General features: G+C 43.6%; 1 protein-coding gene across 2 annotated transcripts in view; it reads left to right on the forward strand.

Moving 5' to 3' along the window:
- The window catches only part of LOC143961885 (actin-binding protein WASF3-like), an 88865-nt gene extending 72498 nt beyond the window's left edge, over nt 1-16367 (forward strand). For both annotated transcript variants that reach the window (XM_077472179.1, XM_077471508.1), the window contains exons 8-9: nt 1540-1916; nt 15523-16367. In XM_077472179.1, coding sequence (XP_077328305.1) covers nt 1540-1916; nt 15523-15680 — 535 coding nt within the window. In that variant the 3' untranslated portion in view covers nt 15681-16367. The remainder of the gene's footprint in view (nt 1-1539; nt 1917-15522) is intronic.
- Nucleotides 16368-16605: the final 238 nt, after the last annotated feature.

Consider the following 16605-nt stretch of genomic DNA (forward strand, 5'->3'; position numbering starts at 1 on the left):
CCTAAATGCATTAAGTTGTTGCCATGTTATTGGCTGATTAGCAATTTGTGTTACCAAGCAATTGAACAGGTGTACCTAATAAAATGGACGGTGAGTGTACTTTGACAGCCATAAGCTTAGTACAACAATGGCAAATAAGAATACCTATAGACAATTATTTATTAATGTATTCATGTATTCATGTGTTGTGGAGTAAGTAAAGCTGGTCATATAAGCTGCATATAGAATAAGTAGTACTAGGCAGGTGGTCCAATTTATCATCATCTTCATTATCATTTTACCATTACTATTATTATTGTTATTGATCTTATTTTAACTACATTAAAGCGGAGTTCCACCCAAAAATGGAACTTCCACTTATCCGGTTTCTCCCCCCCTCTGGTGTCACATTTGGCACCTTTCAGGGGGAGGGGGAGCAGATACCGGTCTAATACAGGTATTTGCTCCCACTTCTGGCGATTGCCACAGAATCTACTCCATGTCCGGCCCCTCCTCTGTCTCCCCCTGCTGTCTTCTGGGAGACACACAGTTCCACTGACACACATGAAAACTGATGGAAACTGTTTGGACCCTGGGCAAAAATTCCCCCCCCTCCATTTACTTTTGCTCTCCACCTGCTCTGAAACATACAATAAATAGTAGCTAGACCAGTCTACTTTATCAGATCAGGCAGCAATTGCGATTGGTTGCCATCAGTTTCAGCATATCATTACTGCTTACTGACTGGTTGCTTGAGGTTCCAGCACACATTACGGCTCACAGATTAGTTGCTAGAGGTTACAGCAAATGATTTCTGCTTGTTAATTGGTTGCTAGAGATTACTGTACAGTAATACTGCTCACTGATTGGTTGCTAGAGGTTACAGCACATAATTTCCTCACTGCAGGGGGGCATGATACACATATGAATTCTGCCTTTATTTACTGCTCTGCCTTTAATACTGCTCACTGATTGGTTACTAGAGGTTACAGCACATAATTTCCTCACTGCAGGGGGGCATGATACACATATGAATTCTGCCTTTATTTACATATGAATGCCGCTGACTGCAGCTATTTACTTATGAATGCCGCCTCTATTTACATATGAATGCCGGTTATTTACATGTAAACACAGGGTCTGCAGGTAAGTCATCTGTACACAACAATAGGGCAGAGCTGGGCAGCATTAGTAGCAGCACTTCACACCGAGATATCGGGACACAGCACAGGACTAAAACTTCAAGGGACAAGGGAATTTAAACTGGGATAGTTGGCAAGTATGAGGCAGCTGCTTTGGGTCCCACAACAATGACAGGGCCCAGGGCAGCTGCCCCTTTTTCCCTGCCTTAAAGACGGCCCTGAAACTGATGTCATTTTATCCTTCCGTTTCCATCAGTTTTCATGCACGTATGATGTGAACGAGCCTAAGAATAGGGCTTAGAGAAAGCAGTTGGTACAACTGCAAGATTGTGTATTTTACTTGTGACTGGGACTGCATAGTACATTGTAGTGGTGCAGTAAAGGGTCTGTTTAACTTTTTTTTTTTTTTTTCTTGCAGTGGTCAACAAGTGCCAATGACAGAATATTTTGTTCCTCCTGCTCCCCCACCACCTCCTCCTGTGATCCCTTCTGCACAAACAGCATTTGACAGTCCAATTTCTGCCCCTGCTTCTGTAGCTCCTAATGTAACTGCTTCCTATACTCCTACCCCTCCTCCAGCCCCACCCTGTCCATATTCGGGTTCTCCTCCCCAAACTATATCCATGGGACCACCAGTTGCTCCCCCACCACCTCCACCAGGCCCTCCAACTCTCACAGCTTCTCCTGCTCACACCGCTTCCCCTCCCACTGTCACCGTGGAACCAAGAAAACCTCAGATTCCACTCATGCCTATAAGTGACGCGAGGAGTGACCTTCTGGCTGCAATTCGCAGAGGTAAGAGGGAGCCGTCTGCTTGGAAAACATCAATTTATAGCTTACCTACCCACTGGATTATTATAGAACGCAGGAGATGAGCATTTTTGATAGTCACAAAGCTATTCATTGTAGAGCTAATCCTGGAAATACTTGAAATGCATTGTTGCTTGGTTACTTAGTGCTAACTTTTTTTTTTTTGCAAGAAAACATTTTTTTATTAACCCCTTCATAACAGTCCAAGCATTACAATAATTAGCTTTATGAAAAGGATTTTGGGAAAGGTTTACCACTTGGATAGTATAAAAGAGACACTGAAGGAGGTAAACAAGAGGTATTTGCATTCCTCCTAGCCTCTGTTCTTTGCTATTTGACACTGTTAGCCCTTGTACACACGGTCGGACATTCCGACAACAAAATCCGTCAGATTTTGTCCGACGGATTTTGTCCGAAACCGGTGTTGCATACACACGGTCGGACAAAGTTGTCGGAAAATCCGATCGTTCGTAGCGTGATGACGTTATTTCGTTACGACGGGCTACGTTCAGGCTAGTAGCCAATAGCTTTGGTCTAGGAATTTGATCTGAGCATGCGTGGCACTTTGTCCGATCGGAATTCTCTACAAACGATCGGATAAAGTCCGATCGGATCATGTTGTCGGAAAATTTTATAGCCCAGCTCTAAGCCCTTGTACACACGGTCGGAGATTCCGTCGGAACGTGTCCTATCGGACCGTTTTGTCGGATAATCCGACTGTGTGTTGTCTACATCGGACTGTTTCCGTCGGAATATCCGTCAGACCCAATTTTCCAACTTGTTGGAAATATTTTCCGACAAACTGGTCCGATCGGACATACTCTGATCATGTGTAGAGAATTTTGATCGGACAAAGTGCCACGCATGCTCAGATCAAATTCCTACATCAAAGGTATTGGCTACTAGCCTGAACGTAGTCCCGTCGTAACGAAATAACGTCATCACGTTCTGAACGATCGGATTTTCCGACAACTTGGTCCAACTGTGTGTATGCAACAGTTTCGGACACAATCCGTCGGACAAAAATCCAACGGATTTGGTTGGCAGAATGTCCGACCGTGTGTACAAGGGCTAAAACGTTGTCGGTCGGATATTCCGATGGAAACAGTCCGATGGAGCCCACAACACGGTCGGATTATCCGTCAACACGGTCCGATCCGACATTTTCCGTCGGAATGTGTACAAGGGCTTATACAGGCAGTGGGTTGATTTATTGAAGGTAAATATTCCCTGAGTTTAGTGAACACGGTTAAGCTCTGCTGCATACCATCACCCAATCATATGTAAGCAAAAATGCAGCTTTTTATTTTCCTAATTGGGCATATCTTTGGGTATTCTTTGCAAATTTCATCATATTCAATAAGCGATTCCCTCGCAAAGTACAACTTCCCTTGCAAAGTGAACAGCCTATGTGCCTTTAGTAAATCAACCTAATTGTCTGAGGCTGAAGTAGAACTATAGGAAAAATTTCATTTTGGATACCGTAATGAAAGTGGCTGTAAACCTCAATTTTCAATTTGTACCTATAGATAAGCCTATAATAAGGCTTACCTATAGGTACAGTAAATATCGACCAAACGTGCACTGTTTAGGTGATATTTACTCTGTCCTGCGATGATGATGTCAGCGGCACATGCGCCGTGAAGAAACTGCCCTCCTTGCCAGTTCTTCACTATCGAGTTCACGTGACTCCGGCCAGTCGCAGAGCCAGAGCCCATGGCCCCAGTAGGAAGAGGGGCGAACATGAATGCGCCCTCCAGCGGGGACAGCGCGAGCTTCGTTTGCAGGTAAGTGCCACATAATGGGCTAGTGCAATGCATACTAGCCCATTATGCTCTTACTTTGCAGGGAACAAAAGAGGAAGTAAACCCCTATCAGTAATAGGGTAAATCTCACTAATGGGGGCACAGCAAAAAAAAAAAAAAAGTATTCTTTTCTCTTCTCTGACATGTATTCTAATCCTTCTACACTCTATTCAATACAAAAAAGGTTTTGCCATTAGATATACTTTAAGCAATTCATAGATTTGCAACTGGCAGACCTAAAACTTTATTAAACCCAAAAGCAAACTTTTATTTTATTGCAGCTTACTAACTCTTATGCCACGTACACACGGGCGGACTGTCTGTCCAACTTAGTCCGCCGAAACACATTTCAGCGGACAGTCCGCTCGTGTGTGGGCTTCAGCGGACTTTTTCAGCGGACAGTCTGGCGGACTAAGTATTTCGGAATTTCCGTAATATTGTCCGTCCAACTTTGGTTTCAGCGGACAGTCCGCTCGTGAGTAGGCTAGTTGGACGGACTAAGTATGGCGCATGCTCAGAAAGGATTTACACGGCGAAAGGTTGCATTGCAGTGTATTGGACGTCCTATTTCTAGTCCCGTCGTATGTGCTGTACACGTCATCGCGCAAACTTTCGACGGACTGTTTGTTCATCGTGTGTGGTCAAGTCCGTTCATTCGAAAGTAGGACGGGCTGTCCGTCGGATTGTCTGACGGACTTAGTTGGCCAGACAGTCCGCCCGTGTGTACGCGGCCTTAGATGTGATAGCAGCATCCATTCTCTTTTTTAGTGTTTCTTTCCTGTATTTCTATCCGGTGATCTGGACAGTAAGTCTGTTGTTTTTCAAAACAACAAGCTCTCCAGCAGCATGTATCAGTTACAGAAATTATTTAACACTAGCAGGAGTGCTTACAATTATCTACTTTTATTTAAATAACACATTTATCCCAAAAGGAAAAAAAACAGTTTGCTGTAACTGCGTATAAAGTATTATTTGGAGCTTGACTTCAGTTTGTTAGTGCATTTAAATCTGCTGGTACATCTACAACTCCTCTCTAACCCTCCCCCCCCCCCCCCCCCCAGACTGACAATGCTGCTGTCCAAAGGTTCCCCCTAACCTCCTTCATCTAGAGTGAGGGCACGCTAAGCCCTTGTACACACGGTCTGACATTCCGACCACAAAATCCGTCAGATTTTTTCCGACGGATTTTGTCCGAAACTGGTGTTGCATACACAAGTTGTTGGAAAATCCGATCGTTCAGAACATGATGACGTTCGTTCATTACAACGGGACTACGTTCAGGTTAGTAGCCAATAGCTTTGGTGTAGGAATTTGATCTGAGCATGCGTGGCACTTTGTCCGATCGGAATTCTCTACAAACGATCAGACAAAGTCCGATCGGATCATGTTGTCGGAAAATTTTATAGCCCAGCTCTCAAACTTTGTTGGTCGGACATTCCGATGGAAAAAGTCCGATGGAGCCCACACACGGTCGGATTATCCGACAACACGGTCCGATCGGACATTTTCCGTCAGAATGTCCGACCGTGTGTACAAGGGCTAATACAGTAGGTGTGTTACTGGCCAGATCACCAAGTCAAAATATAAGGAAAAAAAACATAAAAAAGGAAAACTGATGCAGCTACAGTGGTGTGAAAAAGTGTTTGCCCCCTTCCTCATTTCCTGTTCCTTTGCATGTTTGTCACACTTAAGTGTTTCGGAACATCAAACCAATTTAAACAATAGTCAAGGACAACACAAGTAAACACAAAATGCAATTTGTAAATGAAGGTGTTTATTATTAAAGGTGAAAAAAAATCCAAACCATCATGGCCCTGTGTGAAAAAGTGATTGCCCCCTAAACCTAATAACTGGTTGGGCCACCCTTAGCAGCAACAACTGCAACCAAGCGTTTGCGATAACGTGCAATGAGGCTTTTACAGCGTCCTAGAGGAATTTTGGCCTACTCATCTTTGCAGAATTGTCCTAATTCAGTTACATTAGAGGGTTTTCGAGCATGAACGGCCTTTTTAAGGTCATACCACAACATCTCAATAGGATTCAGGTCAGGACTTTGGCTAGGCCACTCCAAAGTCTTCATTTTGTTTTTCTTCAGCCATTCGGTGGTGGACTTGCTGGTGTGTTTAGGATCATTGTCCTGCTGCAGAACCCAAGTTCGTTTCAGCTTGAGTACACGAACAGATGGTCGGACATTCTCCTTCAGGATCTCTTGGTAGACAGCAGAATTCATAGTTCCTTTTATCACGGCAAGTCTTCCAGGTCCTGAAGCAGCAAAACAGCCTCAGACCATCACACTACCACCACCATATTTTACTGTTGGTATAATGTTCTTTTTATGAAATGCAGTGTTCCTTCTACGCCAGATATACTTGGACACACACCTTCCAAAGAGTTCCACTTTTGTCTCATCGGTCCACAGAATGTTGTCCCAAAAGTCTTGGGGATCATCAAGATGTGTTGTGGAGAAATTGAGACGAGCTTTGATGTTCTTTTTGCTCAGCAGTGGTTTTCTCCTTGGAACTCTGCCATGCAGGCCATTTTTGCCCAGTCTTTTCCTGATGGTGGAGGCATGAACGCTGACCTTAACTGAGGCAAGTGAGGCCTGCAGTTCCTTGGACGTTGTTGTGGGGTCTTTTGTGACCTCTTGGATGAGTCGTCGCTGCGCTCTTGGGGTAATTTTGGGCGGCCGGCCACTCCTGGGAAGGTTCACCACTGTTCCATGTCTTCGCCATTTGTGGATAATGGCTCTCATTGTGGTTCGCTGGATTCCCAAAGCTTTGGAAATGGCTTTATAACCCTTTTCAGACTGATAGATCTCAATTACTTTCTTTCTCAATTGTTCCTGAATTTCTTTGGGTCTCGGCATGATGTGTAGCTTTTAAGGATCTTCTGGTGGACCTTACTGTGTCAAGCAGCTCCTATTTAAGTGATGCCTTGATTGTGAACAGGTGTGGCAATAATCAGGCCTGGGTGTGGCTAGAGAAATTGAACTCAGGTGTGGACAACCACAGTTATAGTATGTTTTAACAAGGGGGGCAATCACTTTTTCACACAGGGCCATGATGGTTTGGATTTTTTTTCACCTTTAATAATAAACACCTTCATTTACAAATTGCATTTTGTGTTTACTTGTGTTGTCCTTGATTATTGTTTAAATTGGTTTGATGTTCCGAAACACTTAAGTGTGACAAACATGCAAAGGAACAGGAAATGAGGAAGGGGGCAAACACTTTTTCACACCACTGTACTACTGTACTTCTAATGATTGGTAAGCTGCAATATATTAAATTGTTATTTTAGGGTTTAATATTGCTTTAAGGGACCTCTGCCCCCTGGGTGAAACCGAGTAAGCCTGAACATACACAGTCATTTAAAAGTGAACCTGTGCCTAGACTATGCACAATAATGTATTTAAATATTCTGAACATTCTAAATCATTTCAAAATAAGGCATCGTTCATCTCTGTAGCTATAGGCTTGTGGAGAAATTAGTCTTCAAAGTATAGAACAGAAGAACTAAAATATTAGCACTTTCCCTGTTACTTTATATTGCAGCAGAATCTTGGTAGTTTGCCAGACTTCTAATTTAAACACACAGTAGATGTTTTGACATTTTTTGAAATAAACAGAAACTTTAGAGTCTTTGTTGTGATTTTTGGGATCTTTGAGAAAGAATTACTTCAAGGATATCTAAACCCCCCCAAAAAAATGTTATGAATTGTAGCTTACTAGTTCTAAGGCTAGGTCCAGACCTGTAAGCTGTGTCCTGCATGTAAGGCAGCCCTTTCATTTTAATGGGGTTCTCTACCTGCAGAAAAGGGGAGAATAAGTCCCTGACCTTTTTTTTTTTTTTTTTTAAAGGGGCACACCGAACCGCATGGTGCTGCAACACCATGTAGTTTGGCGCACGGACAAAATGTGCCACTGTTTCTGATGCGTGGGGGTGCCATTAAGAAATAATAGCACCCTTGTGCATCTGCTAAAGTGCAGTGCATTTCAGGAACGAACACGATTATGCACTTGTTCCCCAGCCACAAAAATGTGACCCTAGCCTTAGATGTGGTGGCTATGCTCATTTGGACACATGGGGGTCATATGATCACAATGTCAATAAAGCTGTTGTAAAAATAACAATAAATACATTCATAACAGCTGTGTTTCCTATGCTGTCACATGGTTCCTGGGCCAATCACAGCACTCTATTCCATGTGATTAGATGTAGCCAATAACAGATCACTAGTGATCACAGTTGTCATGAATGGTTAACCCAAACATGACAGTTGAAATCTTCATTGTAATAGCAAACAATGCGTAATTAAAAAAAAATGTAAATCCCTGATTACCACCTCAGAGTAGTACAGTGTTACTATGGTGACACTGAACTACTCCGAGGCAGTGGTTTTGCACAGAGCAGCCACGATTCTCCTCTTCTCAGGTTCCACCCCGGTGCTCCCGGACCCTCCCTCCTGCAGGGTGCCCCCAGAGCAAGGCACCCAAGCAGGTACGTTCCCGACCTGCGGCTTTGTGTGTCCATGCACACACAGAGCCGTGGCTCTGCCCTGCCCGCTCCATCTCCTGATTGGCTAACTGACTGTAAATGACAGCAGTGGGAGCCAATGGCTGCCAAAGCCAATCTGGAGTCCCCAGAGAGGCAAGGCTCTTGTGGACATTGCTGGATTGAGAAGGGGCTCAGGTAAGTTTTAGGGGGGCTGTGGGGACTGCTGCACATAGAAGGTTTTTTTTACCTTCATGCATAGAATGCATGAAGATAAAAAGAAAACCTTGTGCCTTTACCACCACTTTAAAGGCTTACTTCACCTTTTTCTGACAATGTTACATCCATATTTAGGGTTAACATGGTGCCAAGTGGACCCCCCTGTGAATTCATTAACTACAAGTCATGTCTTCCACCACAGCAGACGGAATCCTAATTTTCAGTTATACACAAGTTTAGCTATTACCGCCTTTGAAGGCGATTGTCACTTTCTCCAGCTAAAAAAACTGAAAGCTTGCACCTTAGTAGGGACATATAGCTGGAAGAAGAGTCTTCAAGGGTCTGCAAATTACAACTGTGAGCAACTGATCATGGCTGCAGTGCAATCTGGTGTTGATTTGGTGGGGGACCCCATGCCATTTATTTATTTTTTATTTTGGCATGGGGGTCCCCTACAAACCCATGCCAGACCTGAAGGGCCTTGTATGGATTTGGGGGAGGGGGGGGGGGGGGGCACACCGTCTTTTTCTCTCATTTTGTTTATTTTTTAGCCGGTAATTCTTTTTTTTTTACATTTAGCTGTCAGAGGGGAAGCTATATATACACAGTTACATACAGTGTTTTTAAAGGGGAAAATAAATCCCCGCAAAACACCTTAAAAAAACATCAAAAACGCAACACTTGCATTTTTGGTGCGACTCCATTGAAGTCTATTACACCCAAAATGCAATCTGCTGTGGGAAAAAAGTCCCTGACCCATTACAAAAATGCACCGTCAGAAAAACACAGCTGTGAAGGTGTACCACAGGAAACCATATCAAATGGACTGTACTGCATTTCTGCTAAATGGAAAACGCACAAAAAAGTGCATAGGTGTGAACGTAGGGTCAAAGCATCAACTGCCTTCTCATTAAGGATGATATATTTGCCCATAAGTCAAGGACAAACTGTAACGATGAATAAATAAATTAGGGTTGTCTTGTGTGTGACGACTAAGTTTTCCTTTACTTTCCTAAACTTGTCAGAAACGTTGCTTGCTATTAGGCCTTTGCTAAGATTGTTGACATTGGACATTGGAACCAGTTGACTACATTCAGTTCTCAGTTGCTGCTGTTCATTGGAGTCATATGAGCTGAGTTCTATCTTCAGCAATAGCATAGCTTTATGCATATGTAGAATCTAAATTTTCTCTAGGAGCCTCAAGATAAACTGGACCTGAAGGATTTCAAACTTCTCTGAACTTCAATAAGCACATTTAAGGGAATTTAGCATCAGATATATATTTTTTAAGTTAAATTTAAGTACAATATGTGTAATGTGTAAGGCCGCGTACACACGGGCGGATTGTCTGCCCAACTAAGTTCGTCAGACAATCCGACAGACAGTCCGTTCAACTTTTGAATGAACGGACTTGACCACACACGATGAACAGACAGTCCGCTGAAAACTTGCGCGATGACGTGTACAGCACGTACGACGGGACTAGAAAAACGACGTCCAATACACTGCAATGCAACCTTCGGCCGTGTAAATCCTTTCTGAGCATGCGCCATACTTAGTCCGTCCAACTTGCCTACACACGAGCGGACTGTCCGCTGAAACCAAGTTTGGACGGACAAAACCAAGTTTGGACGGACAAAATTACGGAAATTCCGAAAGACAAAGTCCGTCAGACTGTCCGCTGAAAAAGTCAGCTGAAGCCCACACACGAGCGGATTGTCCGCTGAAACACGGTTCAGCGGACTAAGTTTGGCAGACAATCCGCCCGTGTGTACGCGGCCTAATTGTAACACTGTGTAATGTGTAATTGTAACAATAACTTCAATAAGCACATTTAAGGGAATTTAGCATCAGATATATATTTTAAAGTTAAATTTAAGTACAATATGTGTAATGTGTAATTGTAATACAATTGTAACACAATTGTAACACAATTCCAAAAAAAGTTGTGAGCTTGTGTAAAATCTACATAAAAATAGAATGCAATGATTTATAAATCTCATAAACCCATATTTTAGTCATAATAGAAAATACGAAACATATCAAATATTTAAATGTTTAAACTGAGAATATGTTAAAGCTCTATCATGCAAAGAAGAAGCCATATCTAAACATGATCCAGAAATGCTCTCTGGGCCAAAGCTCATTTAAAATGGTCTGTTGCAAAGTGGAAAACTGTTTGTGATCAGACGAATCACATTTTTTAAAGTCAAGAATACGTTTTGTTGAAAATACAAAACAGTTAGCCAATTCCAGAACAGAATATCCACCAGAACATAGATCAGTGGTTTTGTGTACAGTGACCAATAGGCCGACCATAATGTTAACAGGTGGCACATCAAAGGAAAAACAGCATACGCAAATTGAAATTTTACATTCTTTTTTTGGCAACCTTGGGTGCCACGTTCTTCTGACTAAAAAGAAGAGGGACCTTCCGACTTGTTATCAGTGCTCAATTCAAAAGCCTGCATTTCTGATGGTATGGGGGGTGCATTAACGCGTATGAAATGGGCAGCTTGCACATCCAGAAAGGCACCATCAATGCTGATTGATATATCCACGTTTTAAAACAGCATATGCTCAGGTAATAATGGGACAACATTCCTCTCCCATAACTCCAGCAACTGGTCTCCTCAGTTCCCAGATGTTTACAGAGTGTTGTTAATTGAAGAGCGGATGCTACACAATGATAAACGTGGCCCTGTCTCAATTGTTTTTCAGACGTATGGCTGCCATCAATTTAAAAATTACCTTATTTTTTTCTTTAAATGGTACATTTTCTCAGTTTAAACATTTAATATGTTTTATATTTTCTATTGTGAATAAAATTAGGGTTTACAAGATTTGCAAATCATTGCAGTCTCTTTTTAAAGGAGAAGTCCAGCCTAAGCTCGTTTGGCTGGGCTTCTCCTATGGGTCACAGGAGTGCAATTCGTTTTGCACTCCTGTGATCTGTTTTCAGCAGAGAGTGGTCTGAAGTTCACATTCTGCTGACATCACAGGAATCAGTCCAGGCACCGCGTCATCATGACAATAAAGTCTGGATCCGCCAGGTGCCTGGACTGACACCCCTCTCAGCCTCTCAACGAGCCGCCGAGAGCCCGGGATGGCCGCTCGCCACCCCTCCACAGCTCAGCACTCCAGTGAGAGGGGAGGCGGGGGCAGAGCGGAGAAATTCTGATTGACAGTCAGCAGCTCTCTGCTCGGGGAGTTGTGAGAACCGAGTCATCAGCGATGTTCATTCTCTCGGTTCTCAGTGTAGAGGCGCCTGGGGAAAGGTGCAGCACTGGCCCGATGCTGCATCCACCTAGGTAAGTATGATGGGGGAAAAAAAAAACCTAAACCCAGACTTCTTTTTTAAGTAGATTTTACACAGCATCGAAAATCTTTTTGGAATTGTAGTTGTAGAAGTCTATTACCTCTCACAACGATCACAGTACTCTGCCCAAAAATATCTTCATCTGTTTTCTTTTTCTTTTTTTTTATTAGGAAGCACAGAGCCATCTTTTTAGGAATGACATGTAATACCGTTGCCTGTGCAATCCTTAGCTGTGTTCCAAATGTCTTACATACGGTGCCTTGAAAAAGTATTCATGCCCCTTGAAATTATCCACATTTTGTCATGTTACAACCAAAAACATAAATGTATTATATTAGGATTTTATGTGATAGACCAACACAAAGTGGCTCATAATTGTGAAATGGAAGGAAATGGTTTTGAAATTTTTTTACAAATAAATATGTGAAAAGTGTGGCTTGAATTTGTATTCAGCCCCCAAGTCAATACTTTGTAGACCCACCTTTCACTGCAGTTACAGCTGCAAGTCTTTTTGGGGATGTCTCTACCGGCTTTGCACATCTAGAGAGTGACGTTTTTGCCCATTCATCTTTGCAAAATAGCTCAAGCTCTGTCAGATTGGATGGAGAGCGTCTGCAAACAGCAATTTTCAAGTCTTGCCACAGATTCTCAATTAGATTTAGGTGTGGATGTTGACTTGGCCATAATGACACATGAATATGCTTTGATCTAAACCAGGGGTCTCCAAACTGCAGCCCGAGGGCCAGATGTGGCCCTTTGCTTGTCTTTATCCGGCCCTTGGAGCACTATTCATCCCACTGATATGAGACACTATTCACCAACAATGGAACATAATCCCTGCCTCTGACATCAACAGTGGGGCACTATTCCTTCCCCTAATACCAAAGATGGGGTACTGATGGCGGGAAAAAAATTCTATTCCCGCTGGCCACAGTGCGACCCCCCTAAAGTCTGTAGGACAATAAACTGGGTCTTTGTGTAGAAAGTTTGGAGACTCCTGATCGAAACCATTTATTATATCTCAGGCTACATGTTTAGGGTCGTTGTCCTGTTGGTAGGTGAACCTCCGCCCCAGTCTCAAGTCTTTTCCAGACACTTAACAGGTTTTCTTGATTGTCCTGTATTTGGTTCCATCCGTTTGACCCATCAGCTCTGACCAGCTTTCTTGTCCCTGCTGAAGAAAAGCATCCCCACAACACGATGCTGCCTCCAGCAAACTGAAAACAGGACTTCTTATGGCTTTCTTTCAACAATGGTTTTCTTTTTGCCACTCCTCCATAATGGCCATATTTGTGGAGAGCACAACTAATAGTTGTCCTGTGGACAGATTCTCCCACCCGAGCTGTGGATCTTTGCAGCTCCTCCAGCATTACCATGGGCCTCTTGGCTGCTTCTCTGATTAATGCTCTCCTTGCCCGGCCTGTCAGTTTAGGTGGACGGCCATGTCTTGGTATGTTTGCAGTTGTGCCATACTCTTTCCATTTTCAGATGATCAAATTTAAAAAGTGCTCTGTGAGATGTTTAAAACTTGGGATATTTTTTTATAACCCTACTTTAACCTTCCCCACATCTTTATCCCTGATCTGTCTGGTGTGTTCCTTCATGATGCTGTTTGTTCACTAAGGTTCTCTAATGAACTTCTGAGGGCTTCACAGAACAGTTGTATTTATACTGAGATTAACTTACACACAGGTGGACTCTATTTACTAATTAGGTGACTTCTGAAGGCAATTGGTTCTACTAGATTATAATTAGGGGTATCAGTATAAAGGGGGCTAAATACAAATGCACCCATACTTTTCAGATATTTATTTGTAAAAAAAATTAAAAGCCATTTATTATTTTCCTTCCACTTCACAATTATGTGCCACCTTGTGTTATTCTATCACATAAAATCCCAATAAAATGCATTTACGTTTTTGGTTGTAACATGACAAAATGTTGAAAATTTCAAAGGGTATGAATATTTTGTTCAAGGCACTGTAGATCACTGCTGCACTTTGTAACTTGTCACAAAGTTGCATTTTTTCAGTCTGACGACTTGGGAAAGGGGACTGGGGAAATGCTTCCTCCTGCTTGCAGCAGACTTATGACAGCATTTGAGCCTTGGCAATGTCTCTTGGCTGATGCTCAAGAGCTGCTTTTAATATTGTTGATCTACTCAGTGGCGTACTAAGTGGGGGGCAGGGGGGGCGGGCCGCAATAATCCCCTTCTCTCTGTGGTCGCGTTGCACGGTCATTCTGATCAGTCTCGGCAGCGGCTGTCACTCACAGCTGAGTAGAGTGAAGCCGCCTCCCCCTCCTCCTGCATGCACAGCACTGTGTGGACATAAAGGAGGAGGGGGAGGCGGCTTCACTCGGCTGTGAGTGAAAGCCGCTGCCGAGACTGATCAGAACTGCGTGACGTGAGTCACGTGACCACAGAGAGAAGGGGATTATTGCGCCGGGTCCCGGATCACTGAGCCGACAGGTGTCACTCCGCTCGGGTGCTGCTCACACCTCCCCCCTGCAATGACACTGCCTTGGGCTCGAGGTACATTATGGGTCCTTAGGGGAGTCTGTGCACTGTAGGGGGGTTCTTTACTGTAAGAGGTCTGTGCACTGTAGGGGGGGTCTTTACTGTGGGGGGGGGTGTCTGCACTGTGGGGGGGTCCTGCACTGTAGGGGGGTCCTGCACTGTAGGGGGGTCCTGCACTGTAGGGGGGTCTGCACTGTAGGAGGGGTCCTGCACTGTAGGGGGTCTGCACTCTAGGAGGGGTCCTGCACTGTAGGGGATCTGTACTGTAGAAGGGGTCCTGCACTGTAGGGGTTCTGCACTGTAGGAGGGGTCCTGCACTGTAGGGGGGTCTGCACTGTAGGGGGAGGGGTCTGTACTGTAGGGGAAGATTCGGCACTGTAGGGGGGTCTGTACTGTAGGGGAGTTTGTACTGTAGGGGTGTCTGTACTGTAGGGGAGTCTGTACTGTAGGGGGGTCTGCGCTGTAGGGTGGAGGGGTCTGTACTGTAGGAGGGTCTGCACTGTAGGGGAGGATTCTGTACTGTAGGGGGGTCTACACTGTAGAATATGGGGTCTGTATGGTAGGGAGGGGGAGCTGCACTGTAGGGGGTCTGTGTAACATGCAGGGGGTCCAGAGCTGTGAGGGGCTGTGTAATGTAAAGAGGTGCAGAGGTGCAGGGTGCTGTGTAATGTAAAGGGGTCCAGAGGTACAAGGGCTGTGTAATGTAAAGGGGTCCAGAGGTACAAGGGCTGTGTTATGTAAAGGGGTCCAGAGGTACAAGAGCTGTGTAATGTAAAGGGGTCCAGAGGTGCAAGGTCCTGTGTAATGTAAAGGGGTCAAGAGGTGCAGGGTGCTGTGTAATGTAAAGGGGTCCAGAGGTGCAGGATGCTGTGTAATGTAAAAGGGTCCAGAGGTGCAGGGTGCTGTGTAATGTAAAAGGGTCCAGAGGTGCAGGGTGCTGTGTAATTTAAAGGGGTCCAGAGGTGCAGTTGTGGAGAGGGGGGGTACACAGTAGTGACAAAAAGATATTGAAGGATGCAGAGGTATGCAGGGGGCACAGTGTGTGTTTTTACATTTTATGGTGGGGGTGCCAGATATAGGATCCGCCCCGGGTGCCAAATGCACTAAGTACGCCCCTGGATCTACTGCATATTGTGAATGTATTCACGCGGACTCCACTGTAATGGATGAACAGGATATATTGTAATAGAAGAGTATTTTGTTAAATCAAGACTGATAATTATGGTTTGTCCGCAGGTATTCAGCTTCGGAAAGTTCAAGAACAGAGAGAACAGGAAGCAAAAAAAGAACCTGTGGCCAATGATGTGGCCACCATCTTATCTCGCAGAATTGCAGTCGAATACAGTGAGTCGGATGATGACTCAGAACTGGAGGAGAATGAATGGTCTGATTAAGGATTTGGATTTCCTGTTTACTGAATTGTTTAAACCCACATTGTCAATGCCAATTCTCACTAGATCTCTGCAAATAACATGGTGTAACCCTCAGCCACCAGTATCACTTAGCTCTGCCTGCTTATGTCTATGGATACCTACACAGTTCAAACTCTGCACTAATAAGCCAAAACTTCTGTCTTTGAATATGGTCAAGTAATGTGGTCTTTTTATTTGTGAGCCATAGTAATAATTTATGATATGCACAAAGATACATATTTGCACTCAAGGATACATGAGCTGCACATTCGACTAATTATTTTTTTTACTCTTGACATATATGACAATGCAGGACTGGACTCGCTTCACTGGAGACTCCAGCACATTAACCTTTGCACAAGCCACGGGTCTTTTACACATAATATTTTCTAGGATTGTTGATTGTCAGAGAGTGGAATATTAGGAACAAATAAATCCTGGAACTCATTTTCCCACATTTCCAGTTCATATTCTAGAAAGATATGATTAAAAGAATGAATGGAAAAATGTTTTTTTAGTGCCTAAATGCAAATCTGGCTCCAAACAACACAAACCCCAGAATAAGTGGCAGAGGGCCCTTTATTCATAAAGCAGTGTACAGGCATACCCCACTCTTAAGTACATAATGGGGTTTATTTACTAAAGCTAGAATGTGCAAAATCAGGCTCACTTCTGCATAGAAACCAATGAGCTTCTACCCTTGGCTTGTTCAATTAAGCTTTGATAATAAAACCTGGAAGCTCATTGGTTTCTATGCAGAAGTGAACCTGATTTTGCACTTTCTAGCTTTAGTAAATAAACCCCATTGTGTACTTAAAAGTGGGGTATGCCTGTACATAGCCAGCCAGAACTAATGTATCATTGGCTTTACTACACTAAACAAAATATTTAGCCAGTATGATTGCAC

This window comes from Lithobates pipiens, unplaced genomic scaffold (genome assembly GCF_037356315.1).
Source record: "Lithobates pipiens isolate NorthernLeopardFrog02 unplaced genomic scaffold, aLitPip1_a1.2 Scaffold_1, whole genome shotgun sequence".
NCBI classification, from domain to species: domain Eukaryota; kingdom Metazoa; phylum Chordata; class Amphibia; order Anura; family Ranidae; genus Lithobates; species Lithobates pipiens.